This window comes from Orussus abietinus, unplaced genomic scaffold, assembly GCF_000612105.2.
Source record: "Orussus abietinus isolate OABI.00-Male unplaced genomic scaffold, Oabi_2.0 scaffold9, whole genome shotgun sequence".
Taxonomy (NCBI): Eukaryota; Metazoa; Arthropoda; class Insecta; order Hymenoptera; family Orussidae; genus Orussus; species Orussus abietinus.
In genome coordinates, this window is record NW_019396004.1 from 2,342,173 (window position 1) to 2,366,809 (window position 24,637).

The 24,637-nt window shown below is 46.5% G+C and overlaps 6 protein-coding genes across 7 annotated transcripts; 1 reads left to right on the forward strand and 5 right to left on the reverse strand.

Moving 5' to 3' along the window:
- Nucleotides 1-2,615: 2,615 nt before the first annotated feature.
- On the reverse strand, nt 2,616-6,519 carry LOC105700768. Its single transcript, XM_012426923.1, has 4 exons — nt 6,387-6,519; nt 5,946-6,087; nt 4,387-4,785; nt 2,616-2,658 (listed from the first exon to the last, which is right to left on the reverse strand). Exons 1-4 carry the CDS (start codon nt 6,517-6,519, stop codon nt 2,616-2,618), a joined length of 717 nt encoding a protein of 238 aa, XP_012282346.1.
- Nucleotides 6,520-9,710: 3,191 nt separating this feature from the next.
- LOC105700769 lies at nt 9,711-10,676 on the reverse strand. The gene is made up of 3 exons (XM_012426924.1): nt 10,260-10,676; nt 9,955-10,156; nt 9,711-9,745 (listed from the first exon to the last, which is right to left on the reverse strand). The coding sequence occupies exons 1-3, from the start codon at nt 10,479-10,481 to the stop codon at nt 9,711-9,713; spliced, it is 459 nt and encodes a 152-aa protein (XP_012282347.1). The 5' UTR covers nt 10,482-10,676.
- Nucleotides 10,677-11,755: 1,079 nt separating this feature from the next.
- On the reverse strand, nt 11,756-13,492 carry LOC105700796 (splicing factor 3B subunit 4). The gene is made up of 4 exons (XM_012426963.1): nt 13,453-13,492; nt 13,145-13,228; nt 12,800-13,074; nt 11,756-12,724 (listed from the first exon to the last, which is right to left on the reverse strand). The coding sequence occupies exons 1-4, from the start codon at nt 13,484-13,486 to the stop codon at nt 11,885-11,887; spliced, it is 1,233 nt and encodes a 410-aa protein (XP_012282386.1). The 5' UTR covers nt 13,487-13,492; the 3' UTR covers nt 11,756-11,884.
- Nucleotides 13,493-13,756: 264 nt separating this feature from the next.
- Nucleotides 13,757-17,186, forward strand: LOC105700770. Its single transcript, XM_023434339.1, has 7 exons — nt 13,757-13,938; nt 13,986-14,417; nt 14,499-15,024; nt 15,075-15,521; nt 15,579-16,302; nt 16,374-16,837; nt 16,911-17,186. The coding sequence occupies exons 1-7, from the start codon at nt 13,757-13,759 to the stop codon at nt 17,184-17,186; spliced, it is 3,051 nt and encodes a 1,016-aa protein (XP_023290107.1).
- Nucleotides 17,187-17,264: 78 nt separating this feature from the next.
- Nucleotides 17,265-18,610, reverse strand: LOC105700771 (mitochondrial 2-oxoglutarate/malate carrier protein). The gene is made up of 6 exons (XM_012426926.1): nt 18,537-18,610; nt 18,221-18,433; nt 17,930-18,066; nt 17,679-17,849; nt 17,515-17,614; nt 17,265-17,457 (listed from the first exon to the last, which is right to left on the reverse strand). Exons 1-6 carry the CDS (start codon nt 18,608-18,610, stop codon nt 17,265-17,267), a joined length of 888 nt encoding a protein of 295 aa, XP_012282349.1.
- Nucleotides 18,611-18,742: 132 nt separating this feature from the next.
- LOC105700984 (trichohyalin) lies at nt 18,743-24,518 on the reverse strand. Of its 2 annotated transcripts, none has more exons than XR_002762380.1 (9): nt 23,922-24,518; nt 23,680-23,853; nt 23,168-23,607; nt 22,990-23,110; nt 22,702-22,909; nt 22,302-22,630; nt 22,002-22,169; nt 21,536-21,914; nt 18,743-18,786 (listed from the first exon to the last, which is right to left on the reverse strand). XR_002762380.1 is itself a non-coding variant. In XM_023434326.1 (9 exons), exons 1-9 carry the CDS (start codon nt 24,000-24,002, stop codon nt 21,771-21,773), a joined length of 1,605 nt encoding a protein of 534 aa, XP_023290094.1. In that variant the 5' UTR covers nt 24,003-24,514; the 3' UTR covers nt 21,743-21,770. The 2 variants fall into 2 exon arrangements, 1 of the variants encoding a protein (XP_023290094.1); XM_023434326.1 differs by lacking the exon at nt 18,743-18,786 and having other exon boundaries at nt 21,743-21,914; nt 23,168-23,352; nt 23,413-23,607; nt 23,922-24,514.
- Between the last annotated feature and the right edge of the window lie 119 nt (nt 24,519-24,637).

Below are 24,637 nucleotides of genomic sequence, written 5' to 3' on the forward strand. Positions count from 1 at the left end.
TGTATGAAAACGTGCACGGAACTATAGTGACCGGGCCTCTCTGAAACCCCTTGAATACATGTACTTTGGGTATTTTAAATCCTTTCTGCCATAGAATAAATCCTACCAAGTCCTTTCCATGAGGACGTTACGCGTATGAACGCATTTCGTTGAAGATATCTCGATGGATCTATTTTGAAACAATCCGATTACGCCTTCTTCCAAGCAGAAGTTCCGCGTTTTGAAAAGCGCGCGCGTCACGTGATGCCAGCGAGCGTGCTGATTGGCTGCGCGGTGGGGGGCAGGGTGGGGGAAGCCCAGTGGCGCCTGCGGCGCCCGTCACTCGCGGGGGAGCGCTCCACGGTTGCGCACGGATGCGCTCGAGTGCTCCGTGTATGCGTGCACGGGCAAGTGCGTGAGGGCACCGGCCTGCAGCCATCGACTCTCTCTCTGTCGTCCCCTCTCTTTCTCTCCACCTTGGTCCCCATAAGTCTGTCTCCTTCCTGCACTTCCCTCCGCCCGTGACTGTGCTCATTCGTCCCTCGTCAGTCCTTCCTACTTCACCCTCCTCGTTCCTCCCGTCTCTCTCGCTCCCTTACTCCCCTTGTACGTCTTCCTCTCTCTTTTACCCCTCCCCGGGGGACCTTGTTTTTCCTTCTCTTTCGTACACATATTTCTTCCCTCTCCTCGTTATTAACATTCTATCCCTTTTCTCTCTTGTTTCTGCCCCAGGAAGCGGGACGCCATCCTCGGCCCTCTCTCTCTACAAGGAGCAGCCGGCTTCGTTTTAATACACTGCATTATGCGGAGTGGGTCCTTTTCACGTGCGGGAAGACTCACTTTCCGACGACGGTTTATCGCTGCCGGGTCTGCCGCGGAAGGGGGACGGAAAAAGAACTCACAAAAATGGCCGCACACCTGGCGCGGCCGTTTTTAATCGCTCGGGAACTTAACGGACTCGAGAAAGTATATTCGGTTTAGGGAGCTGCATTTGACTTCCCTCTTCTCGTTATCCTTGTCTTTGATTAGAAGGTGGACGCAATGGGTACTTAATATCGAGATGTTGACTAGCGCGGTCGCGATGGCGCCTCCGCGATGCCGCAACAATTGCGCGCTCGCGGGAAACTCACTTTCTCACGAATCCCTCGGTCTCTCTCCCTCGGCCAGACCGGCAGATAAAATCTAGCATCGTTCGTTTTACGACCGCCAGGTTGGTATTAGTGCCGGCGGGACAGGTAACTCGCCAATTATCCATTCCGCTCGTTTGCTAATTTTGCGGAACGCTCGCTGCCGCGTCGTTCGGCGATCCGCTCCTCCGCGGCGCCATGTTCGAACGCACACGCGTACACGTTCCACTTTTTTCCCACATATTTACGCGTCCGGACTCTCTTCCTCAAGCTTTATCTCGTGAAATAAGTAAGATCCCTCGTCGCAATTACTCGAGATTCCGGATTTGTCAGGCGGAAAAGGGGAAAATATACTCGAAAATCGATTATTCTAGGTCGGCGAAGAGATCCAAGATGGCGCCCGACACCTGGCGCGACGCGCCGCCATGTGCACTGCAGCCTCCAAGGTCATGGTGAAGGGAACTTTGGAGAACTTAGTACTTATCTCTAATAGATTTCTCCGAACCCTTTTCTAGGCCTCTACCTTATGTACCTTTCCAGCGAGTTACACGTCGCAGCTCGTTTCTTTCCCCTCTTCGTCCTTTTTCGACTCCTCGCGAATCCTAGCAAGGGATCGCGTGGGTTTCTTTACCATGGTCTAGTTTTTATAGGAGACGTGGATGTACGATAATTTCGCCTCGATGTAGCTCTTAACGTCTCACAACTTCTGTGGAACACGGAGGGGCCTTTCGTTGGCTAGTCCAGGTGTAATTATACACGGGAGATGGCCAACGCACCTGGTGGGCCGGGGTTAGAAACTCGTGTCGGTTCGATATTTCCCCCCGGGATGTTCGGGCTCTCGTTAATCGCCGGATACCTAATTTCGGGGGCATCTCAACCTAGCGATAGGCATGCTTCGACGGAATTCAGATTATTCAGCTGCCTATGCCGGAACAAAAGCTTCTGGCGTCACTCTTTCCTTTTGTTTCGTCGGTGCAATACCGCAACCCAAGATGGCGGCCGCCACCGCGGGTGCCATGTCGACGCACATTCCTGGTCGTTCACCTGAGAAACTCTCGAGGAGTCGGGTCGTATGGTGGAAATTATCACGGAAAAAGGACGCTCCCACGTTTCGGGGCTTCGAAAATGGACAGATATAACCGGACCCGTCGGAAATATCGGGAGCTATCAGCGTCTCTTCGTTTGTCCTTTATCCTTATCTACGTCCAGAACAAACTAGCTCGGCTGTAAGCTCGGCAAACAGTCGAAAGTATAGTGGCAGCATAAATACCCATGTCGCGGGGCAGAGGGGTACGAACACGCTGTCATGGCCCGATAACCCGGGAGTCTCTTTCTCCTTCTTTTTCCGTTTTAGAACACGGATAGCATCGGCGTATTTACCACGGGAGGGACGTCGGACGGTTTCGGGACGGCAATTAGTCGGAGCGTACCTGAGTGGTTCGGCCAGTCGGAATATCCTGCCAGGTGGATCCTCGCGCGCAGAAATTCGTGGGAACGCGACGTCCGCCATTACTCCACGGAGCTGCCCACGTATGGATAACTCCTGAGGAATCTGCGGAAAGAGAAAAAAAGAAATTCATTATACTCGGACAACAGATACAGTCTCTCTGCCGGCGCAAAAACCGAGCTCTGATTGAATAATTACGATCTGCGTCAACCGTTCTATTTTTATTATCCACCTCGCTTCCGTAGGCTTAAAAAAAAAAAAGCGAAGCAAGAAAAGGAGCGGTCGGCTATTAATTTAAAAACAAATGGAGCGCCAAGCACTGTCGCAAATTGATTCGCGTCCCTCTCCGGCGTCACTTTTTTTTTTTTCTCTTCACCAAAGGGAAAGCAGGCAGAGAGTGACGAGCGACGTCAGCGATAAGGAGGAGAATAGATGGCGGTCCCAGCGGGTAAAAATGACGAAGTGGAGGTGGAGGGGGTCTGGCCCCGCGGTTTGGGCCCGGTCGGCTCCTCTGGAAGGCCCGATAAAGCCCAAAGAGAAGAGTCCGACGGAAGTCGGGCATGGGGCCTCGGGGCCCGCTCGGACATTCTCGAACTCGAAAACCCACTTAGGGCCCCGGCCCCGCCAGATTAGAGGGCGGACCCCCTTCGGCCCTGGGCCTTATATCTGTTTAAGCGTGCGGCGGGCTCTTATTTGGGGACTGCTCACTGATAACAGGGCGGACGGGTGACTTTGACTTTTAGGGGCCTGCTAAAGTTGGGCCCACCGAAATCGGCCATCGGCGACCTCGTCGATGAGCATACTTGGAGACCTTCGAGACTCTTCTCGGTCTTTCAAACTCCCCGGAGGAAACTCGGTGGAAATACTGGCCAGAAGTTGAGGAAAAGGAGCGAGGCGATCTGATAACGGAGTTTATTGTGCGGCGAATGGCGATCGAAGAGGCGGGATGGAGAACGGGGGAAGTAGGAGAGCGAAGTGAAACGCGATGATAGCCGGGCAAAGTCCGAGCATACAGCACTCGTTCCCTTGTTTTCAACGACCCTAAATCATTGCCGAGTGTAATCGCTCATTACGCTTGCCGTTGCTTTTCTCGTTTGGAAACCGACACCCGAGTGGAAAGGTCGGAGCTGCGCTCGCGAGCGATTCCTTTCGCTCCTAGCTCTAAACCTGGTCTCGACACGAAAAAGTGCTTCCTACAAAAGTTGTGCCCCATCTCGATACTTCCAACTTTCGTTGGAAGCAATTTCTTATGACACGCACCGTTTAGAAGGAAAACCCTGATTTGTAGCGGATTGCGGGCGGAGGCACGCCCGCCATGTTTGAGGTGCGCACCCCAGGTTGTCCACACACGCACCGGCACGAAGTCCGGCCACGGGGAATAAATCGGCGTTGCGGAATCTCGGTAATTAACCGACGGAACGTAACGCTGATCTTTGATCTCCCGGCCCTCGATCGATTCGAGACCGCTACTTTACACGTAGCTATGCGTTGAGACACTTGCACTTGCACAATGGAATGCAAAAAGCCGACCATATAATCCGCCCGAGTCAGTTTATCCAATCACTGCCGGCCTCTGGTCGCCGTGTAATTAAGCAAATTAACCAATTATCGGGGTTTCCTTTGCCGGTCTCGACATCGCTGCCACACGCCATTCATCATCGCTCGCTCATCCTACCCGATCCTACCGATTGCCCTGCCGATCCTAAACTAAAAGGAAATTTGCCAGAAAGAAAAGAAAAAAGAAAAAAGAAACGGCAGCCTTCTTTGCTCCGAGTTTTGCGCTCGTCAGTCGTGCCAACCGATACGTGATCGAGATACCAAAAATCGAATGACCTTGTGATTACGTAGCAGGCGGCGAGGACGGATATCAGGGCTGCCAAGGCTAAAACCACGGCGGCGACGTGCAGAGGTCGCATCAGGCTCGCGGCGTAGCTTTTCGACTCGTATGTCTCTCTAGGTGGACCTCGATCCACGTGACCTCGACCTGCGGTTGTGGGGTGTCCTAGGTCAGGGCCAGGGGGTCCCCTTAGAGGACCCAGACTTTGAGGGGTCGATGGGTCCATTTGGCGATCCTCTTCAGGGTCTTTGGCCATTTTTGTCGAGGTCAGGTCACCGGCGTTGCAGTAGTCGTGGGTGTCACAGCACTTGAGCACAAGCAGGGGGAAATTCTGGAGGTCTCCTGGCTTCGACCTGGGCCAGATCTTGGTCTCGCACAGCAAGGGTGGTGCACCTCTGTTGGGAATAAAAGTACTTAATAAATTGGGGCAATTATATTTTTGAAAATATTGCTCGAAAATGTGGAAGGAAATGGACGATCCTTCTCTTGTTTGAGACTTGGAAGCGCGTCGGCAGGTTCGACTCGAGGTTCAGATTTTTTTGCGCAATGGCGGTACCTCTGGGCAATCGGGGTGCCCTCGTCAGATAATGTCGGGATAGATAAAGTTCATGACCCGAGGTCTCCGGCCATGTAGAGCCGCCTATCGGGACCACACACATGGGTTTGCGGTTACGTACGTGTACGGAGACTCTTCGTCGAACCGCACTCGAGATAAAGTATTTATTTGCTTACATCGCGAGCCCGAGTGCATAGGGGAAGTAATAATTAACGGGGGATTGCGAGGCGTCCCAGAAATAGATGGAGATCTCGAGAAACGCACCGAGCGTTACTCCATCTTCCTTTTTCCGCGCTTAGTAAAGATTCCTCCCGATTTTTAAGGCCAACCCGCTCTAACGCGCTCCCTCGATCACCGCTAAGAGCGATAAACGTTATTTATCGGGAATCGGCATTAACGAGCGAAGCGACGACTCGGCCGGAATTTATTTAATTTATTCCGTTAATTGCTCGGGCGCAATGCCGACTGCGAAACCGCCGAGTGAAAAGGGCAAACGCTTGCACTCCAAGATGGCCGCCGGCTTTCGATTCTTCGCTTTCGTTGACGTCCCGACTTGCTGACTCCACGTCGCGATTCGTCGAGCTGTTCATTTCGCAGTCCACGTAGTCCTAGAGATCGCCAACGAGCAAATGCCTAATTTTTTCCTCCGGTATTATTTCCACTAAGCTTTCTAGAGAGCGCGGCGAATTATTCTCCGCCGTTCGGTGCATCCCCTTATCGGCGGGGAACTTTTATCAGGGTCAACCTAACCTCCCCGAGTGGCGATAATTTTTAATTACGGTTCTCGCGGGAGGAGACACCAAAGAAGCGAATGTTCGCCCGTTGTCTCGCAGATTTTAATTACCCCAGGACCGAGAACCTTTCGACTCGATTATCTCGTGAAGGTTATCGCTTCGGCGCAACTCGAAGTCAAAGCCACCGAAGAGCCCTCGATTTCGTCCATTTTCATTCCTTCCTTCGAGCTTCTCCTTTAGGAGTGGTCCAAGAAGGTGTACCGACTCTGTGCAGCCCCTCGTCGTGGTGTTCTCCCCCGGGTTGCCGTCGGAGGTTAGGATCAGCTCCGTGTAGCAGAAGGATTTCGTCCTGCAGGTGTTCACCCCGGCTTCTTTGCAGGATTTGCTCGTACAGGTGCATTTTCTCCCTGGGGAAGAACGAATTCCTTCAGTCCAATCGGCAACGTTCAAAGGGAACGGGTTAAATTCGTGCGAGCAACTCCCGAGGTGGGCGATGACGTCCCGAAGTTCCTGGAAATCAGGTGGACTATTTTTAGAGGCCAACAATGTCGAGGAACTCGATTGGGAACATCGACGGACTCTTCGAGGCCTAACTCGGTCGGCCTCGCACTTCAATTTGCATATTCTGAGAACGTGACGGCCGGTACTCGCAGGCATTTAGGTTAGGTAAACGCGGTTGGGCATTTCACGAGCCGAATCGACGTACCGGCGATAAATCCTGCGAATTGCGACGGGAAAACGTAGAAATAGGTTAGGATTTTCAGCAACGGTGGATCGCCTCGAGAATTCAGGCCAGGGGGCCTTAATGTCGCCGTCTTTTCGCCACATCCATTATTCATGGGGGAATTGCACTTGCATTTTCCTTCCCGCCATCGACGCGCCCCAGAAACCGGGCAATTGAAATACCACTAGGCACCAATTCTCCGTCATATTCTATTTTTTTTCCATTATCCAAGATTCACCCTCTTCCGCGACCACTGGAAGGAAACAAGGATGTGAGGGATATCGTAGAAGAGAACGCACTTGCCTTCGATATTTATCAAATCGATGAAGAAGATGACCACGGTCAGGAGGGTAGATCGAAAGGGTCGCATGTCCAATCTTGGGGCAGTTTTGAACGTCTCGAAGAGGTCCAGAAGCGGTTCCGAAGAGGTCCTGAAGAGGTTCCGAAGAAATCCTTAAGACGCTCCGTAGACGTCCGGAAGAGGTCCAGAAGAGGTTCCGAAGAGGTCCCGGCCCCAGAGAAGACTGCGTCTGGTCGGGACGACGAGTGATCTGGAAATGTTCCCCAAGGGGTGCCTCCACGAGAAAGCTTTCGCATTAATTTAGCCTTGTAGTGGCTTCTTCCTCCAAATTTAGCACCCTCCCACTCTGTGGAAACGAACCGTCAGTGGGTACCACGACTCGTGGTATGCGCACCTTACGGATTTACGTCCGTCTATTTCGATTGGGCGATTGGCGACGCCTCGGAGGACCCAACGCGAGCCCTGCTGTCTGAGTAGCAGTTAATAAAAGAAAGAAACCCAGGCTCTTTTCGGCGTCCCTCGAGTTTTGGCGTCTCTTTGAGCCGGGGGGACGCGAGATTTACACGCGCGAGGCCGCAGACGCATACTTTAAGATGGCCGCCCGCGCTCTCTTAAACTAGCTGAGTTTATTCGAAAAACAAGCCAAACCACGGTGTCCTGGGTGGATGGCTCCTCGGGAAGACGATGACTCACATCCAGGGAGTATTTCTCAGTCGTTGGTCACGACGGCGCCTCCTTCATTCGCCTTTATCAAAGGTGTGAAGACGCGAGGTGGGTCTAAAGTTGTCGGGGGGAAGCTACTGCGCGCTGCTGGCGGCCGTTGACGGCTTCACGAGGTGCGGAAACCGTTCTAACTTCCCCCAGCGAGCCCGTAAACGTAAGTAATCACATCTAGGTTCTGTGATAATAAATTCTAATAAGTCGAAATAAATGTCAATCGGTAACGAGAATTAACGCAATCGGGAAAATCCTCGCCACGTTAACCAGGCTCCTCGGAACGCTTCTTTATCCGAGCGTCCTTCGAGCTACTCGGGTTAGGTTATCAGCAGAGAAGTGCGTATATACACTGCTCGCGTGCACACCGACGCAGCCTCGTTGCGTACACATGAAGCGGACGTAAACGCACAAGTACGACACGGTGCATCCGAATGCATTCAGCTCCGAGCTCGCCCCGTTACTTTTTGCACGGCAGGAAATCGTGCGTCTAGCGCGCCTCGAAAAACCGCCGCCAAGGATGGCCGTTATTATTTATTCATCCACGCATTCGTTATTTATGCCAAGGTGTCACTTCGTTGTTTAATTTCTACCTATTTCGGGAAAACGAACAGTAAGTCACTAACGATGTCACACGTGTCTTTATTTCAAGTCAAGTGGATGTTCCATAACAACATAACCGCATAGATAATAAGGACACTTAGAGACGAAATTGACCCACCTCTCCATGTACACGTTACACACAAACGAAGTAATTACCGCGAACGACGAGAATTAACGGAGCTAAATTGTTCCCTTAGAAGATTTTTTAAAAAATCGTCATTAAACATCCTGCGGAAAAATTGAGCACTCCGGGGAAGTGCAAATTGACTCTTTGCTCGTTCTTAACATTACTCGATATGTTAGGATTAATAATGGCGTTAATGGTAGTTAAAATGTGTTTCCTCGTATACTTTCGTTAGTTGTTCCGTGAAAGAAGGAATTCTTTTTTTTTTACGGACATTTCGGGTGTCCTCATCGGCAAGGGACGAATTTTAAGGAACACTCTTAATTAAAGGCACTCTTAGAGTCGGAGACGCAAAAACGGGGAAAAAGGGACAAAGAGAGGAGGATAACACGCGAGGCCGAGAGACTGCGTTTCCTTTCCTTGGCCAATCCCTAGGGCCCCCGTTGGTCGGTTCGTTTACTCGATTGTCCCTTTTAATTAACTCCCAGATCTGCAGACTTTGGTCTCCCGAAGGTATCCGCTCTCCCAGGCAGCCTTTGGAACCCCCGAGAACCTTGGGGGGGCCTTAATGGTCCTTTAGGAGGTTAAGGTACGGACATGGCGTCCGCGTCGTGTCGGCTTAATTGTTAATTGTTAAAGGGAATTGCGCCCGGACTCGAGGAACGAGTTTGGTCGTGGCTATCCTTTCGGGACAAAAAGGCGAAAAGAGAGGCACGAGACGGCAAGAGAAAGAGTCCTTGTTCCTCCCGGCTAGTAGCTCGTTTAAGAAGCCGAGAGGTCTATCTCCACTCTCGTGTACATTTAATTAATTAAAACGCTTAATTGCGGCCCGACTCGATCACTCTCGGTAAAGAGAGGCTCTGTGTCCGGTGAGCGGGATGATAGGTTAGGTTGGCGTCTATTTTCGACCGTTCGCGCCTCACGGCTCGTTTACCGCGATTGAAACTCTCCTACTTCGATAATCAGTCCTCCTCGAGAGAAAAGGAAATAGCAGGATGGCCCGTGAAGGATACCTTCCTCCTAGATACCCAGAAACTCGTTAGGATCCTGCCAGGTGGCAGCAGGTTCCCCTAGGTAAAAATCCTCCGCCGGTAAGCAGAGATCTGCAAACAAACCTCGCCGAGGGACCGGTCTCCTCGGACGAAGAGGCGTATATCGCGCTAAATGGCAGATATTGAGGCCAATTTAAGATGCCGAGCGAAATGAGGGGTTGCGCCTTATACGTGCTCGCCAGGGACTTATTGCCTTTTGCCTCTGATTCGGTGCTATCTCTAGCAGGGATGCATCGCCGATTACCGATGCGGTCGTCGATCCAATTGACATCGCTATTAACCAATAACGGCAAGCTAACACCCACTTCCAAAAATTGGGAATCCCGGTCCTCCTCAAAGAATCCCTACAAATAGTGAAACCCAGAGTGTAAGTTAACTTGTCCAAATTGACAAAGGAGTTTCTTCGATTATTTTGAAAAATCCCCGCCAGGGTTCGACTGCTGCATCGGACAGAGTCGCAGGGCCAGGTCTCAGCCGGTGGTGGTGGTTCCTCGACGAAGTCGCTGACCACTTCACGCCACGATCGGAGCTGCAATGTGAATCGCAACTAGTGAGAGGATAAAAAAGAAAATGTAATAACGTGAACCGTGTCTGAAATTCAATTTCACCGAGTCCCCATGCGAGGACATGGCAGGATGGAAACGCGGACTTGCGTTTCATAAAACTCACACGCAAGTCGCATACCAATTACCCGCTCGATAGGCATGCAAATGGATTGCTAGGGCGAGAGAGAGAGGGAAGGAAGAAGAAACCAACTCATGTGCGCCATGCTGGACTGAGGAGGCATCAGCAGCATCTTCGTGTGCTGCGGCAGCAACCCAGGGGTGGCGATGATGTTTATGGAGATCTCGCTGGGATTCCCATGCTCGTTCCTGCGAGGAGGGCTCCGATTATTCCGACTTTGGTCCCCCAGGTTCTGGTTATGGTGTCTACAATTGCTGACCACGTAGCTGCTGACCTGTTGCGGAAGAGAAAAAAGAAAAGATAATACAAAATGGGGAAAAAGGCATTAAACTCGAGGACCAGCGGGCGTCCCCAAATCTGTTGGGATTCCCACTTACGGAGCTGATCAGGAAAAGAGCGAGCAATGCAATTCCCAGCCAAAAGTACCAGGCTTCCCAAAAGTGCCGGGGCGGTCTTCGGTGCACCAGCAAACAGCATTGCGGATTGCAGCAGCAATACAAGCAATACTTATCCGCGGTGCAGGCGAACGGGACGGCGTTGCTGTCGTTGCCGGCGCTGTCTCGAAGGCCAACATTGCACTCGTACGCCAGACGTGCCATTGCCTCGATATTGAATAATTCATTCCATTTCTTCGTCAGTAATTTATAAATAACCGTAAAGCACCGAGCACACTTCCCTTGATTAACATTAGCGTTCGAAGAAACGCTTTAAAACCAACCCAACCTTCGATGGAACTCTGCGCACTTCCCTAGGGCTCAGCCCGCTGCAAAAGTCCTCCAGGGGGGCGTTGGAAATTAATCCCAATTAGCCAACCAGGGAGGATGACTTTTCAATGAATTTTCGACTACAAACTCTGAATCTTTCCGGTGTACGGAGCCACCCTGGTTTCTTTCCTCGGAAGTCACCCAACACTCCGTGCCCCAGGACGCTTTCCTGAGTCCTCCTCTCGTTTTTTATCCCCGAGATACTTCACGAGTGGAAAAAGATCCACGGACAGTTGTCCTTGGGTCTTAAAAAAAGAAACAAGGGGAAAGAGACTGTTTATCGCTTATTTTCGCCGGTCAGCACTTGTTTTCGCTCCACTCGCGCGGCTTTTTATTTTTACTTGTACGTATTATTTTTAATTTTCGCGTTTTATGGTTTAGTGGGTTCATGGGCGGCGAGAGGATTTCTTTTCCTTTTCGTCCTGCTCCGGGGGACGGCGTGGTGACAACTATTTTCGCGTCGGAGCAACGTGTGCAACGACGTCGCGACGCTACCGGCTTAATGTGCCGCCGACGGTGGGAAGAGAGACCTCGGAATGATCGATCCCTCGTATACGTCAGCCCTATTTGCGCGCAACTATAAGTCGATATTCCGATGAACTATAATTCCCCAGAGTTATTGACCAGCACAAAGGGACCGCCGAACCGTTCCCTGGTTTCCATTTGCATTTTGAAGTCACGAGGAAGAGACGGACTCGATTGAGTTTTGCGACAAATGCATTTAGCCAAGCGCTAGGTCGATCGAGTCTCTTTACGGAGGGGAGGGCATAATCGTGCTCATTATCGCGATTGATTATTATTAAATGACGAAAAGGTCCCCGAAATAGAGGGAGAATCGGTCGGCCGTAGCCAGTTACCATTGACCTCCTGTCCCCCATCGAAGGCCCTGTTTTATTAAAATCAATCTCGCTACGTGTAGGATAAAAATATGAATGACGTCAGGAATTTAGGTCACCCTACGTACGCGCAGGCATTAATGGATACGGAAAGAAGACGCGTGAAGTGCGTAAAACTAATCGATAAACTCGTGGGAGAAGCGATCCTTACTTTACTCCCAATCCTAAACGCACAAAACATAGCTAATTATGGAATTCACGAGTTCCAGCGCATATTAATTATACTATTTATTATCAGTGTTTCATTTACAAAGAATACTCACGTAGAAAATGAATTGTAGGAATTATGCACACAACAGTAGACGAACCGAGCATGGTCGGGTCAAATATTGTAGTCAAACACTAGTATTGGGCTCCATCGTGAGGAGGAGGTGGAGGAGGAGGTCCTCTCGGAGGAAAGGATGGTCGAAATTGGGGAGGAGGTGGTGGCGGAGGTCCACCCTGGGAGACAGGTGGAGGAGGAGGATGCCTCCATCCAGGTGGAGGCCTCGGAGGAGGTGGCTGGAATTGTCCAAATGGCATCGGACCACCGGTTGAGGATGGAGGAGGTGGTGGTGGGAATTGTCCTTGTTGCGGTCCTCCGACTCCCCAATGTGGAGGAGGAGGAGCCATCATCCTGCCACTGGTCTGTTGAGCTTGAGATGTTGGAACTGGCATCGGAGGCAGCGGAGGTGGCATTCCTGGTGGTAGCGGTGGATGAGCAGGCACCGACATGGGAGGTAGTGGCGGAGGAGGTATAGATGATGGAGGGAATCCTGTGGGTGGTGGAGGCACTGGCGGTGGTGGAGGATGACCCATCGGTGCCACTGGTGTAGCCGGAGGTGGAGGTGGTGGAACTACCATTCCATGGTGCATTACGTGGTGTTGTGCATGATGGGATGATTGATGAGGCGCTGCATTACTGTTCGGCATAGGTGGAGGTGCCAAAGGTGGAGCATCAGCGAACAGCTGATGGGGGCGGTCCGCTTGACTCAAGGGATTTTGTGCAGCTAACAAACGTTCTGCTGCGCTTCCATGACGCTCTCCCTTGGCATCTCTCTTGAAGGCATATGACACTGAGATAGGACGGTTGCATAGGTACTGTCCGTTCATTGCTTCTATACTCGCATCGGATGCATCGAAGGATGCAAAATTTATAAATGCAAAACCTTTGGAGTTTCCTGTCTCTGGGTCTCTCATTATCTAAAAATGAAATTTAATGAGAACGTGGCTCCTAAATTTATTGAACGACATTCTACTATATGGAATTACAATTACCTTTGGGGTTTGAAGTATAACTCCAAATGCACTGAACGTGTCGTATAATAACTTCTCGTCAACCTCAGGATCCAGGTTGCCAATGAATATGTTCGCACCAACGTCCAGATTCTTTTGGTGGGCACTTGCTTTGTTCACACGGATTGGTTTCCCATAAAACTTAATCATATTCATTATTTTTATAGCATAGTCTGCATCCTCTTCCCCCATGAATTCAACGAATCCATATCCCTGATGCATTTGAGTGACTCTATCCTTCGGCATGTGCACGTTAACTAAAAAAATACAATCATTAATGTAACTAAACTTATACTTGGCCTAATACACACTCTGCAAGATACTTACCAACCGGTCCGGATTGTACAAACAGTTCCCACATAAGCGACTCCGTGACTTTGTCATCAAGACCTCCAACATATATCGTGGCATCTACAAACCCATTGACATCATTAGCACATCATTGGAAAGTCTAAACCTTAAAGTACGGATGCCAAGCAAAGAAAACCTCTCTTCTAATTCTAGGTTAATTAACTTTTTATAGGCTTAGCGCTCCCTCAATGGTTAGTCTGATATTAACGGAAAATATTACTAATTGGGAGAAGTGCTATAAAGTTATACAATTTTTATATTAACGTATTATCGTTAAAAATTACCTTGATTACGTTCCGCAATCGGACCGGCCGCCATTTTCACACTAATTTATGAACATTGAGAAGATGAGAGCACGAATATTATTTCCTGAACTCATAGTATGGTGCTGCTACTCAGCGGCCATAAACAGAAACTGATTCATATTTAGCATAGACATACTCAAAGATGAGTTGGGAGATTGCTCACGGGCAGAGTCGCGCAATCGCATCCAATCGGTTAATGCAGGTTAATGAAACCGATTAACCTCTCGTGGCTGTATATACATACATATGTACATACCATTTCCTTCATGAACATTAATGAATGATGACTTCTCGAAGCAGAAAACGACTAGATGGTAGAGAAAATGAAATTCGGATAGCAAAATTGTTGCAAAGCAGTTTGCTGACATTGGAGGAAGAAAACCGTGCCCTAAGGCTTACCATTACCAAAAGAAAAGAGGAAATTGCGAAGGAATTGAGGTTCAAATCGGATCCAAATATTTTTTCGTAATATAGAGCACTGTTTTTAAATTGATAATTTTACGGACCTACAGCAAAAATGCAGGTAAAGGAGAGGATGCAATACTTGAAGCGACCAAACATTTCTATGATCACGCAAAAGATGAACTTATGAAGATCGAAGAAATCTGCCAGGAATACCATCTAAAAATAATGACCGACGTTTCAGCTGAGGGGAAGGAACGTCTTCAGCTCCCGTCTCGTGTGCCCTTTGCGAAAATCATAAAAATCTTAGAGAAACAAAATTTCCACATCACTGATTCGTTCAACGAGGAAGGGAATGAATCTTGCAAGTGTCTTTGGAAAAATACAGCTCTTCCAAATTTGGAGCCCACTCGAAATGTCATTTCTAGACCAAAAGAAACAGGATTCTCGAAATTCGACGATTCTGACCTTAAATTCAAGCAAGAACTTACGTTACTTCGAATGAAGACCTTCTCGAGGATGAAATCCATCGAAAAGCCAATGTAGGATTCCCAGTATTCAATTAAATTTCCTCCTGCAAGGAATTAACAAAAAAGAAATATAAAAGAAAATGTTAATTTCAGTTTTGAAGCAGAGTCTTTCAAGGAACCACTCGAAGGTCGTAGGTCGACCATCGGTTTATCTTCGAACAGGGATTTTATTGAGAAAGTCATGAAAATGGATTCTTTTGTCACTCCTTCCGTTGAGGAGGCAAAAAAAATTGGTTATTTGAAATTCGTCGATGCTTCATTTAAAGATTGCCCAATCTGGACGAAACTGTTGGATGCTCATGGTAGGCAATTGCGTTCCAAGTGGTGTTTGGTGTTGCGTCCACAAATCGAAAAGTTGCTGAGGAATCGTAGGGTTCCCAGTATCCGCTTAAACTCAACGTCAACCTTCAAGTTCCTTTCAAAAATCCCAGAGAACGGGGTGAATTTTACCTTATCGAAGAGGGATTTGCTGCAGCTGTTGGCCGTTCAAAATGAAGCAAAGTGGTTGAATAGTTGGGTACCACAAATGCATGAGATGGATGGAAAAGACGTAGCCGCCATGATTATACAAAAAACCTGGCGTGGTCATCAAGTAATTGCCATACAAATTCGACTGCTTTAACATAACATGATAATTATATTTAATAACTGGAGCGGTTCTTTCATTAGTCCCGCAAAAGGTTGAAGGAGTCAGAATGCAAATATATAGCAGCAAGTGTCTTGTGGTGTTCGTGGATCGTTGTGAAGAAGAAGCGTCAGATGCATGAGCGATATCTGCGAAGAATGCTGACATCTCTAACAGAAACGAAAGAACTGATGAAGGAGTTGATCCGGGATTTTGATAAATTAATTCAGGGGCCTCACGTGGTAGTCCATCTGCCATCACTGGGTTATCGTCTTGACGCCAGGAGAAACTTGCCAGCTAAGGTGTTCAGAATTCAGCAGAATTTTATGAGCCTGAAGATATCCTTCCTGAGGAATCCCAACGCCGAGGTCATCTACATTCTACCAGTGAAAGCGACGCAGAACCTTCTGGCCATGTACTACGACATCTTAGAGTCTGTTCAACCTGGAGGAAACTATCGAGAACGAATTACGTTTCTGAGTTTATCAGAGGTGAGGGGAACGCCTTCTTAAAGAAACGTTCCACCCTCACGATCTTATGAATTTCAGGCAAAGACCTTTGAGAACCGATCTCTGAACGTCTCCAGGATTCTCCATTGTTCCAAGGATACCATGGAAGCTATCTTGCAGAAAGTCTCTGATAAACCCGCGTACATCCTGCCCTGGATAATGGACGAGTGCGATGTCAGGGTGTCTGGGAACCTGAAGATCCCCTATTTATGTCCAGAAATGGCGCTCCAGCAGGATCTCCTGAACAAGTCCTTCGTGTCGGACTTCATAAAAAAGTTAGGCCTCAGTCAGCCTGTCTGCGTTTCCAACATCAAGGACTACAACAGTCTTTGCTCGAACCTGGCTGAACTGATCTGCTCCAACTGCGAGATCTGCATGTGGCTGATCAAGCTCAACCTGGCTGCTTCTAAGCAGAACTCTGCCATCTTTCTTATAAATCACATAACGGTCCCTTTCATGCCAGAATTGAGGAAGCAGGCTGAATTTTACGGAGACAGGTGGAAGGCTGAACCTGAATTGAGGTCGGAGTTCCAGAGGATGTTGGCAGGACACTTGCCTAGAGTCGTTTCGATGGCTGCCAGGATCCCATCGTTATTTAGGTCTTGGAAGGAGTTCTACAGTCACATGGTCAAGGTTGGGTGTCTGATACAAGCTGTACTCAGCAAGAAAGTCCACACTTCGGTGATCGTTAACCTTTTTATCCCTGGACTTAGTTCTGGGAGGAAACCAGAGTGGACGGGCACTGCTGACCAGATACGTTTAGGTACTTAACATTGAACGATCCCTGAACATTATGTGCAATGGTACAAATTAATGACATTTATTAATTTATAGAGGACGCTCACTTCTCAACATTTGGCTTCATGTTCCCGATGAGCTCGATGAACGTCGCAGAGTTGAAGCCATCAGTCGATGAGATTTCAAGGGCTCTTCAAGAGAAGGGCTATTTCGGCTATCTGGCCATAGACTTGTATTGTTATCCCACGAAGAACCAGGAGAAAATGAAGGTCTTAGTGGTGGACATGGACCCATATTACAGCTACTCCCAGAATTTCATCGACTGGGTGATCTTCGCCATCAAAGGAAGTTATGATGTCGATGCCAACACCTTCGAGGCGGGCATTGATGTCACCCATGAATCTCGCAGGAGACAATCCTCTGTCATGATGTCGGACGTGAAGCTTCCAACTTGGGACGACACTTCCGAACGTTGTGCAGTCGGGATCGAGCAATTGTTCCATGGGGCCCTGAGTTCTTACAAATGGCCGAGGTTGAAGCTGATCGCAGAGAGTTCCGGAGTTAGTAGACCAAAATAAATTTTGCGGAAACGATTAGGAACCGAGCCCAAGTATTGACAACTCCTTGTTGCAGATCAAGTTCGACCCAGTAAAACTGCAAGGGGCCCATTTCTTGCTGCACGATGGAGAACACAGGTTAACCGGGACCATGGTCTGCATCAGCCCGGCCATGAAGACGACTCTTTCGATGACTGAAAAGATCCTGCGAAAATTCTCCCGAGCCCTCAGCTCCACGTCGAAGAAGACGGAGACCAACATGCTGAAGGCTGCTTCACTCTTCTCTCAACTGGCTTTAGACTATCGCAACGCAAACGTCGACAAATGTTTCGTCGAGTTTAGGCACTTCTAACTCTGGAAACAGAGGCTGGGGTATTCCCTTTCTGTCATTTTATTGTGAAGCTGAATATCAGGAGTCCGAAAGTAAATTTTACTTAAAGATTGCTCTGTATAAATGTGTGAACTGTTCGTTCAGGATGAGGACGATCATAGTCATGGGTCCTATTCTACCGTAGGTGGGCCAAAATCCTCTCCAAAGGGCTGGGACTCCCTCTTTCTTCGTGATTTCCATAATCACGGTGATCACTCCTGGTGGTTTGCCTGATGATTTCGAATTCTGGATTCTGCGAAGAACAGAAGGTCCCTTTAAATTAATGTTAACTAGGGTTTACCTTGCGTACCTTGTCTTCGCAATGTCGAAGGGCATGGAGTTGAACGCGGTGAAGAAGCCCGACACCATGGATGCGTAGAAATGCAACACCAGGCTTTCAGGGACGCCAACTGGGGAAGAGTTTTGTTTTTAGAGTAGTTGAAGATTAGGTTAATCAGTTCAAAATTGAGATACATTTGGTAGAGATGATCTGTTTAGATTGGCTGTAAGTTGCCAGTTGGGAGACGTTGACGACGGCTGCTCTACCAACTGTGGCGACGGTTCCACGCCAAAGTGTCGTCGGTCCTTCTTCCCTGGCGATTCGCAAGAAAGCGTCGAATACGTTCTTATAATTCCTTCGTTCACCTAGCTGGCAGGAAGAGGATACAGTTACGTGTACAGCTACAGCAATTTATACGTTTTCATAAGTGGGACAATTCCGTTACTCGGTGGTAATCGTCCATCCGAAGTCATTCTGACCAGGGCGACCTCTGCTGGAGTGCCGACGAAAGCTCCGCAGCAGCCGGAGCACATCGCCATGCCGCACAAAACCCGAAAATTGGGAGGACTCGGGTAATTCGCTCTGAAATTGAAAATCCATAGAGATTTCGCATCGATCACCATAGATCTATCGTATTAGCTGGCGGTCGTTGCTAATAAATAACTGAAACCGGATATTTCGGGCCTCGAAGTTGCGAGGTGGAGCAGGACTTTGGAAACGTTTGAAATGAGATTACTTCCAGTAATCCTGCAGTTGGTTGTAAATTCCCAGCCTGGTCGTTGTGTAGGTGGCCTGTCTCACGAGGCCTGCCGAAAGTCCTGAGTAGAAACTGAAAATTCCTTCCGTCTTCGAGATTTTCTTGATAATTTCCGACACGGGGACACCCGGAGACATTTGCATTCGGTTTTTCATCACGTCCATCGGGTGGCAAATGCAAGTACCGCACATTCTGGTAGGAGTGGAGTAATCATTAGTTTCTTAATAGGAATTTCAAAATACAATTTGTGCCTTCAAGATATGTGGAAGTTTCGGGAAATGTTCCTCGCGCTTACCCTGACAGCCCGGCCTTTAGGAAATTAACAACAGGTGGAAGGGGCTTCGGTTTTGCTTCCTCTTTTTCAGACATGTCGATACTCACGTGTATGCATTTGAAAACATGCCCCAGTAATAATTTCTATTTTAAATGTGTATTATCAAATCCAAGCTGGTTTTCAGGTTAGTCCATCCGTCGAGAAGGTCGGCAGCGATTTTCAAAGCTTTCACTTGAACGACCTCCGTATCGTTTCAGGCGGTTCAACATTTCTACAAATCAAGCACCCGCAGTTAAACCGTTGAAATTCACTTCTTTTTTTTTTATTCCCTTCAACTTCCGATCACATCCGTTTTCCTATTTTGGCAAATTCGGAATTGCACGAAATTTCAGAGCATGTAACGTGAATGCCCCTTCGGGCATGGGAAATACCGCGTGAAACGAATTTCGCGTGCGCCCCATCTTTCTCCATCGCTTTTTGACTGTCCATTTCCTTCCGTCCACCGCAAGTAGAGAGGGAAATCATCGACAGACATCGAGGAGAAAATTTAATCTCGAATTAACATGTCTTGGACGACTTTGGACGAGTTCGAAACCTCATCGAGCAGCGGCGACGACGAGTTCGAAGACTCGAAGTCTTCGCTGAGGAATTGCGAAAGATTTCAAGATGGCGGGGATGAAAAGAGGCTGCTTCCTCGCAACACATACGAATGTACACCAGTAGAAAAGGAGTCCAAGCCAATCGTGCAGGTCAGCATTGAATGTTGAAATCTCTCCAAATGTTTCATCATTTAACCGTATTCCGTACCATTGCAGGAGCCGAATTCGGAGAATAATTTAAGCTTCGACGGAGCAGACAGTTACGTCAAGAGTTTACTCGCTCGGAAGGATGAGCACATCGGAAATTTGCAAAAAATGCTTAACTGCCAGAGAGAGCAGATTTACCATTTCTTAAAAATGTCGATCAACAACGACATGCTCATGCAGCTGAAAACCACGGTGAGGCTCCCCGTTCGAACTTAATGTAGGCAAAATGAAAATTCTCCAATTAACAAGATTTCATCAGTGCCAAGATGGCGACTCCTTGGCTGCGAACGAAAGTCTCTCGATGGCTTTGGATAAATTTAAGAACGACAATGATCTGCCAACCGAGCAAGGATTAATCAAGGATGATTTAATGGCGACCCTGGCGAGGCTTGAAAGGCTGACAAAACATCAAGTAATGACACGACATGCACTTCTCCATGTTAAATAGAATTATAAGTTTACTTCTAAACCAGGAAAAGTTGGTACATGCGATGGAGAGCGTTTCCTGCCAAGGATACGAAGCCATTACCGAGGAAGCCTTGAAGAACATAGGGGATTCCCAAGTATTTCGGCTACGAAATAGACTTATTACATATTTATTACGCATATTGGTACATTTATCTCGGTGTTCCCTTTTTTAAGGGGAACAATTTCGGCAGGATGTTGCTGGGCACGAAGGAATTGGCGAGGATAGTGGATTCCTTGAGGATCCAGCTGAAGAGGCTGGGCTTGGTCGAAGAAGAAAGACTCCACATTATCGAAAGGGTTTATTCCCTGCCGGCTGGGCAAAGACGATATTACACCCATTTATTGGCACTTGAAAGGAAGAAAATGCAGCTCCACGTCGAGGTCGGTCAGCTTAAGATGAACCTTAACACTCTTCAGCAACGATACGACTCCTTGAAGGAGAAGGAAGTCGCTCTAAATAATTGCATCGCGAAGAAGGTAATCTCCCTTGTACAGAAATAATTTTGTATGCTCATTGGGTCACACAAGTTGTGTTTAAATTTTTATTGCAGATCGAAAACTTCGACCGGGACCAGGTAATGTCTGGTCCAGAAAATAATTTGAAGCTGTTGGAGATGGTTGAAAGAGGGGAAATGTCGCTGGTGGCCATGACGAAGGACGAAAAGGGGAAGTTCAGCGAAGACTTCGTCAAACTGCGGATACAGAATAATGGTGCTCGAGATGGTCTTTTGTAAACAAGTAGATGTTAGAAAAAGCTCGTGACGATGATTTCTCTTAATAAGAACTGACGGAAAGGCTGAAAGACTTTGAAAAGGTGGTCGAAGAAACAGGGGATTTGAGGAAGCAAGTTAAGGCCTTGACGGAGAGTTGCCTCGAGCTGGACAATGAATTGAAAGTGCTGCGTTTAGAGTTGAAGAAAATAACCGAGGAAAGGAATCGACTTAAATCCCGGATAGAAAAAATCATAAAGGAGCCAGTTAGTCTCGTCGTCGAAGAAAGGGATCAGCTTCGATTGAGAGTAACTCAAGAATCGCCAGTAACGAATTCTCAGTGAGACAAAAATAAGACTCTGACTAATGCTCTTTTCTTTTGTAGCTGATTGAGTATTCTTCTTTGGGAGAAGACTTGGAGACTCTGAAATCAAAGATCAGCCAAGCTGAAGCCTACAGAATAGAAGTTGAGGAATTGCGCCTCGCTTTGGAGGAATTAGACGAAGTCAAGACTACACATTTGGCTGCTTCGAACCAAAATCCTGATTTCAGAGTCAGTCCTCTCGACAGAGACTTGTACAAGGATTTGATGCACTCCGAGGCTAGTCGTTTAATCCCAAATAAATTATTCAGAATTATACTGTATTTGCAAAATCTGATATATTCGCATTTTATTAGATTCTTAAATACAAACAAGCTTTACTGAAGCAAGAAGGAGAGATTAAGGACCTGTTGGTCATGGTAGAGCAATTTCAAGATTTTCTAAGCAAGTCCAGAGAATACAGAATTTTGGGGTATGAACCTAAAAATGGATTTTTATCCAAAAAGGAACAGAAGAGACTTCAGGAAATTCGAAATCGAATTTTCAGCACCTCGAGAAGCACCATTCAGGTGCCTTTATCCACCGATCAGGAGAATCAATCTGAGAATGTTACCGAAAGCAAAAGCGTTATTTTACACGGCTTTAAAGTAAGTTCCTTTTTAAATAATGTATTATTAATCATCATTATCAATTATTAAATTATTGTAGTTCTACCTTTACGTTTCAGTCTCTCCTTGGCTTTACAATATGGTAATCCCAGATGTTAAACAATATGGTATTGTTGATTTCAGTCTATCATTTATTCAGATACATGGTACCAGCATAATATACGTCAAGCAAATTAAGCCTTCAAAGTTGCAGTCAAAATAGCAGTCCACCTTCCATTATAAATTCCTCTTCCCAAATAAAATCACAGTCGTAGAATGTTGAGTTAATAAAAGACGAAGGTTTATAAATAATGTATTTGGTGCTCGGGTATAGGGTTACTACAAATTGTTTGAGGTTTCCGCGACCTCCTTAGTTTCGGTTGTGCTTCCGAAGCCAATTCCACGTGTTGTTTCATTGGTAGCATTCCAATTTCTTTTTTGAATCCCTAAAAATAAAAATAAGAAGTTAACAGCTCTATTTGATGTTAACCACTTCGATGTTAAGGTACAGGAATTAAATGTTAAAGAATTACTTCGATGACTTTTAAAATCGGGAAGAGAGGCCTCACGCCTCTCGACTCTTCGATGACTTCTTGACCGTATGCCAAAACTCTATCGTTGGTGCTCTGAATCATTTTTTTAATAACAGCTGAGTCGTCGTTCAACATCTCCTCATGTCGTCGCTCTGCCTCCTTTTCCATCTGTTAGTAAATACAGATACAACTCAGGTTAATTGACAGTAAATCTTGTAAGTAATTTTAAGGTTAGGAAACTGTTAAGATAAGTGGAAGTGGAAACCGAGAAAGATAACGGAAGTATAAAATTATTCTTACGACTTGTTGCTGGAAGGTTCTGGCAGTCTGCATTTTCTTGTCCCATTGTCTCTTCTTCTCTTCCTGCTGCACTCGTTTATTGTACTCGTCTCTTTTGTACCGCTGTAAAGTCTCCCAGTCCTTTAGCTGCTTTTCTTCCTGCTCTCGTTTACGTCTCTCCCGTTCTGCCTGCTTCCTGAATTCCAGTAATTCAGCTCTCAACTTCTCGTCGTATCTTTTCTGCTCTTCGAGCTTCTGTCGTTCCAGTGCTTCCTTTTCTTCTGCCACTTTTTGAATCTTTTCTTCCTCAGAAGCCTGTGCCGTTTTCATCCGCTCAGCCAATTTCTTCACTAGAAATTATAATAGAATTTGTGACTTCGGTATTTTGAAGCTGATAAAAAAAAAGAAAACAAGTTCTTACCAATATTCTCGGCACGACGGATTCGTTCTTCTTGTTCTTCCTTCATGAGCGATTTGTGCATCTGTTGAATTCGTTTCTTGGATCTTAGATACACTTCCAGTGCTTTAGTCTGAAATTCCTCGGCTCGTTTGTCTTCCGATTCATAGGCTTTTTTCTGTTCTATAGCCTCTAAGAGCATTTGATTCGTCATCTTCTTTTTCTTATCAGCCTAGGCAAGGTTTTATTTAATTTAAAAATCAAGCTGCGTTCAAATATTGGGATAATTCAAATGTAAATAAATCTTTGTACTTCGTCTGCTTCGCATTGTTTTATGAGGTTCAGTTCATTTTCCATGATCTTTAAATCTCGCTTCTGAGCTTCGTATTCCGCTGCTTCCATCCTTTTTAAGTCACTTCCCAATATTTCAATCCTAAGAAATAGAGATTAGACTTCTTATTTATTTAATAACATTTAAAATATTACATACTGTCTTTTCAGTTGTATGCCATGTGTTCGATTTTTTTTTAGCACTTCCTCGGCCTTTTTTTTCTCTTCTTCTTTATAATTCTCTACATCCTTTCTCATTAAATTTACATATTCTTTATCTCTTTCTCTATCAATTCCTTCTAGAGTCTTTTTAAATGCAATCTGAGCTTCGAGTTCTCTGAAACACTGAAAGAACCAAATATTTTCCACTGTTTCAAAGCTTGAATTAATTTTGGCTATACTTGCCTCGGAAGCTAAAAGGGCTTGATTGATAGCTCTACACTGCGGTTTTCTGTACAAGAGTAATTTCTTCGCTTCTTTGACTATTTCAGTTCTTTCAGCCGCTTTCTTTGCAGCCATTTTCTTTGCGAATTGCATTCTCTCAGCCTCTTCTCGTTTCCGTTTGGTTAGTAGTTCATCTTTTCTCCTCCGTTGAATATTCTGAAATTAATAGTATTAAATAACATTACATAATTATTATATCTACCATTGAGTGATAAGAAAAAAATCGACCTCTATCGTGTTGTCCCAGGTTTTGGACATTTCGTACGTCGCTTTCTTGAACTCTTGTAATTTTTCCGCTTCCCTTTTTGCAATTTCGGCATTCCGTTCATCCTCTGTAACATGATCTACAAATTGCTGGAACGCTCTTTTATTAATAACCAGGGCGAGAGCCCTCTCCGATGCCTGTTAACGGTAGAATATTAAATCAATACAACGTATTTAACCAATTATGCAAAAATGTATTTACTCACTTTAGTATTTTTCAACGTTTGTCCAGGCTTCAAGTAATATGTTGTGTGCATTTTAACTGAATCTTTTTCTCTTCTAACCATTTTGAAAACACGGCAAATATAGAAAAACCTTACTTTAATTATATCAACCCCTCTACGATATCGAACCACAGGATATGTTTATCTCTATACAGGTCTCCTAGCAACCAGTCAATTAGTATCAATATACAGAGTAACACAAAAAGATGCAAATAAAGCTACAGCACTTCCTGAAATAAACTTGCAGAAGTCGATGCAATAAAAGGATTTAATAAAGACACAAAACTCATACACGATACCCCAAGAATTTATTCCACAATTTCAAACTACACGATACATGTCATCGAATGACCAAAGCGCACTTAACCTCATAATTAGACGGTCATTTTTTAAAGTTTAAGCGCAAACATAAAACGCATCACAGTTCATCCTCGAAAAATTAGCACGTAGAATTCTCTGAACCGACATTCCGGGAGTTGAGATTATTCTGAAAAGAGTATCAAGGGCTGCTAATCTCAAGCGAATAAAACCAAAACAATTTTATTAAAACAGTAGACATGACAAGTTGTATTTCGTGCATAATCTAAACCGTTAGAAACGTCCGATTTTTTCAAGGTGGCGAAACGAAAAGGTGATGTGTGATACGTGGAATAATAGATTTATACATTTTTTATGTCTGGCGAAGAGTTGGCAGTAAA

Excerpts from the sequence above, each read along its gene's own strand:
- LOC105700769 (XM_012426924.1), bottom strand. The coding sequence starts at position 10,481 with ATGGCACGTCTGGCGTACGAGTGCAATGTTGGCCTTCGAGACAGCGCC. Across the intron at positions 10,157-10,259 it reads CTCTTTTCCTGATCAGCTCC|GTCAGCAGCTACGTGGTCAG; the intron begins GTAAGTGGGAAT and ends CTTCCGCAACAG. Across the intron at positions 9,746-9,954 it reads GTCCAGCATGGCGCACATGA|TTGCGATTCACATTGCAGCT; the intron begins GTTGGTTTCTTC and ends TCCTCTCACTAG.
- LOC105700796 (XM_012426963.1), bottom strand. The coding sequence starts at position 13,486 with ATGGCGGCCGGTCCGATTGCGGAACGTAATCAAG. Across the intron at positions 13,229-13,452 it reads GATTGCGGAACGTAATCAAG|ATGCCACGATATATGTTGGA; the intron begins GTAATTTTTAAC and ends ATGGGTTTGTAG. Across the intron at positions 12,725-12,799 it reads TTATACTTCAAACCCCAAAG|ATAATGAGAGACCCAGAGAC; the intron begins GTAATTGTAATT and ends TTTCATTTTTAG.
- LOC105700768 (XM_012426923.1), bottom strand. The coding sequence starts at position 6,519 with ATGAATAATGGATGTGGCGAAAAGACGGCGACATTAAGGCCCCCTGGC. Across the intron at positions 6,088-6,386 it reads ATTCGCAGGATTTATCGCCG|GGAGAAAATGCACCTGTACG; the intron begins GTACGTCGATTC and ends GTTCTTCCCCAG. Across the intron at positions 4,786-5,945 it reads ACGACGAGGGGCTGCACAGA|AGGTGCACCACCCTTGCTGT; the intron begins GTCGGTACACCT and ends TATTCCCAACAG.
- LOC105700771 (XM_012426926.1), bottom strand. The coding sequence starts at position 18,610 with ATGTCTGAAAAAGAGGAAGCAAAACCGAAGCCCCTTCCACCTGTTGTT. Across the intron at positions 17,615-17,678 it reads ACAGATCATCTCTACCAAAT|TTGGCGTCCCTGAAAGCCTG; the intron begins GTATCTCAATTT and ends ACTCTTCCCCAG. Across the intron at positions 17,458-17,514 it reads TTCGACATTGCGAAGACAAG|AATCCAGAATTCGAAATCAT; the intron begins GTACGCAAGGTA and ends TGTTCTTCGCAG.
- LOC105700770 (XM_023434339.1), top strand. The coding sequence starts at position 13,757 with ATGACTTCTCGAAGCAGAAAACGACTAGATGGTAGAGAAAATGAAATT. Across the intron at positions 13,939-13,985 it reads TCGGATCCAAATATTTTTTC|CAAAAATGCAGGTAAAGGAG; the intron begins GTAATATAGAGC and ends ACGGACCTACAG. Across the intron at positions 14,418-14,498 it reads AAATCCATCGAAAAGCCAAT|TTTTGAAGCAGAGTCTTTCA; the intron begins GTAGGATTCCCA and ends TGTTAATTTCAG.
- LOC105700984 (XM_023434326.1), bottom strand. The coding sequence starts at position 24,002 with ATGGTTAGAAGAGAAAAAGATTCAGTTAAAATGCACACAACATATTAC. Across the intron at positions 23,854-23,921 it reads AAACGTTGAAAAATACTAAA|GCATCGGAGAGGGCTCTCGC; the intron begins GTGAGTAAATAC and ends TACCGTTAACAG. Across the intron at positions 23,353-23,412 it reads AAGCCCTTTTAGCTTCCGAG|TGTTTCAGAGAACTCGAAGC; the intron begins GCAAGTATAGCC and ends TGGTTCTTTCAG.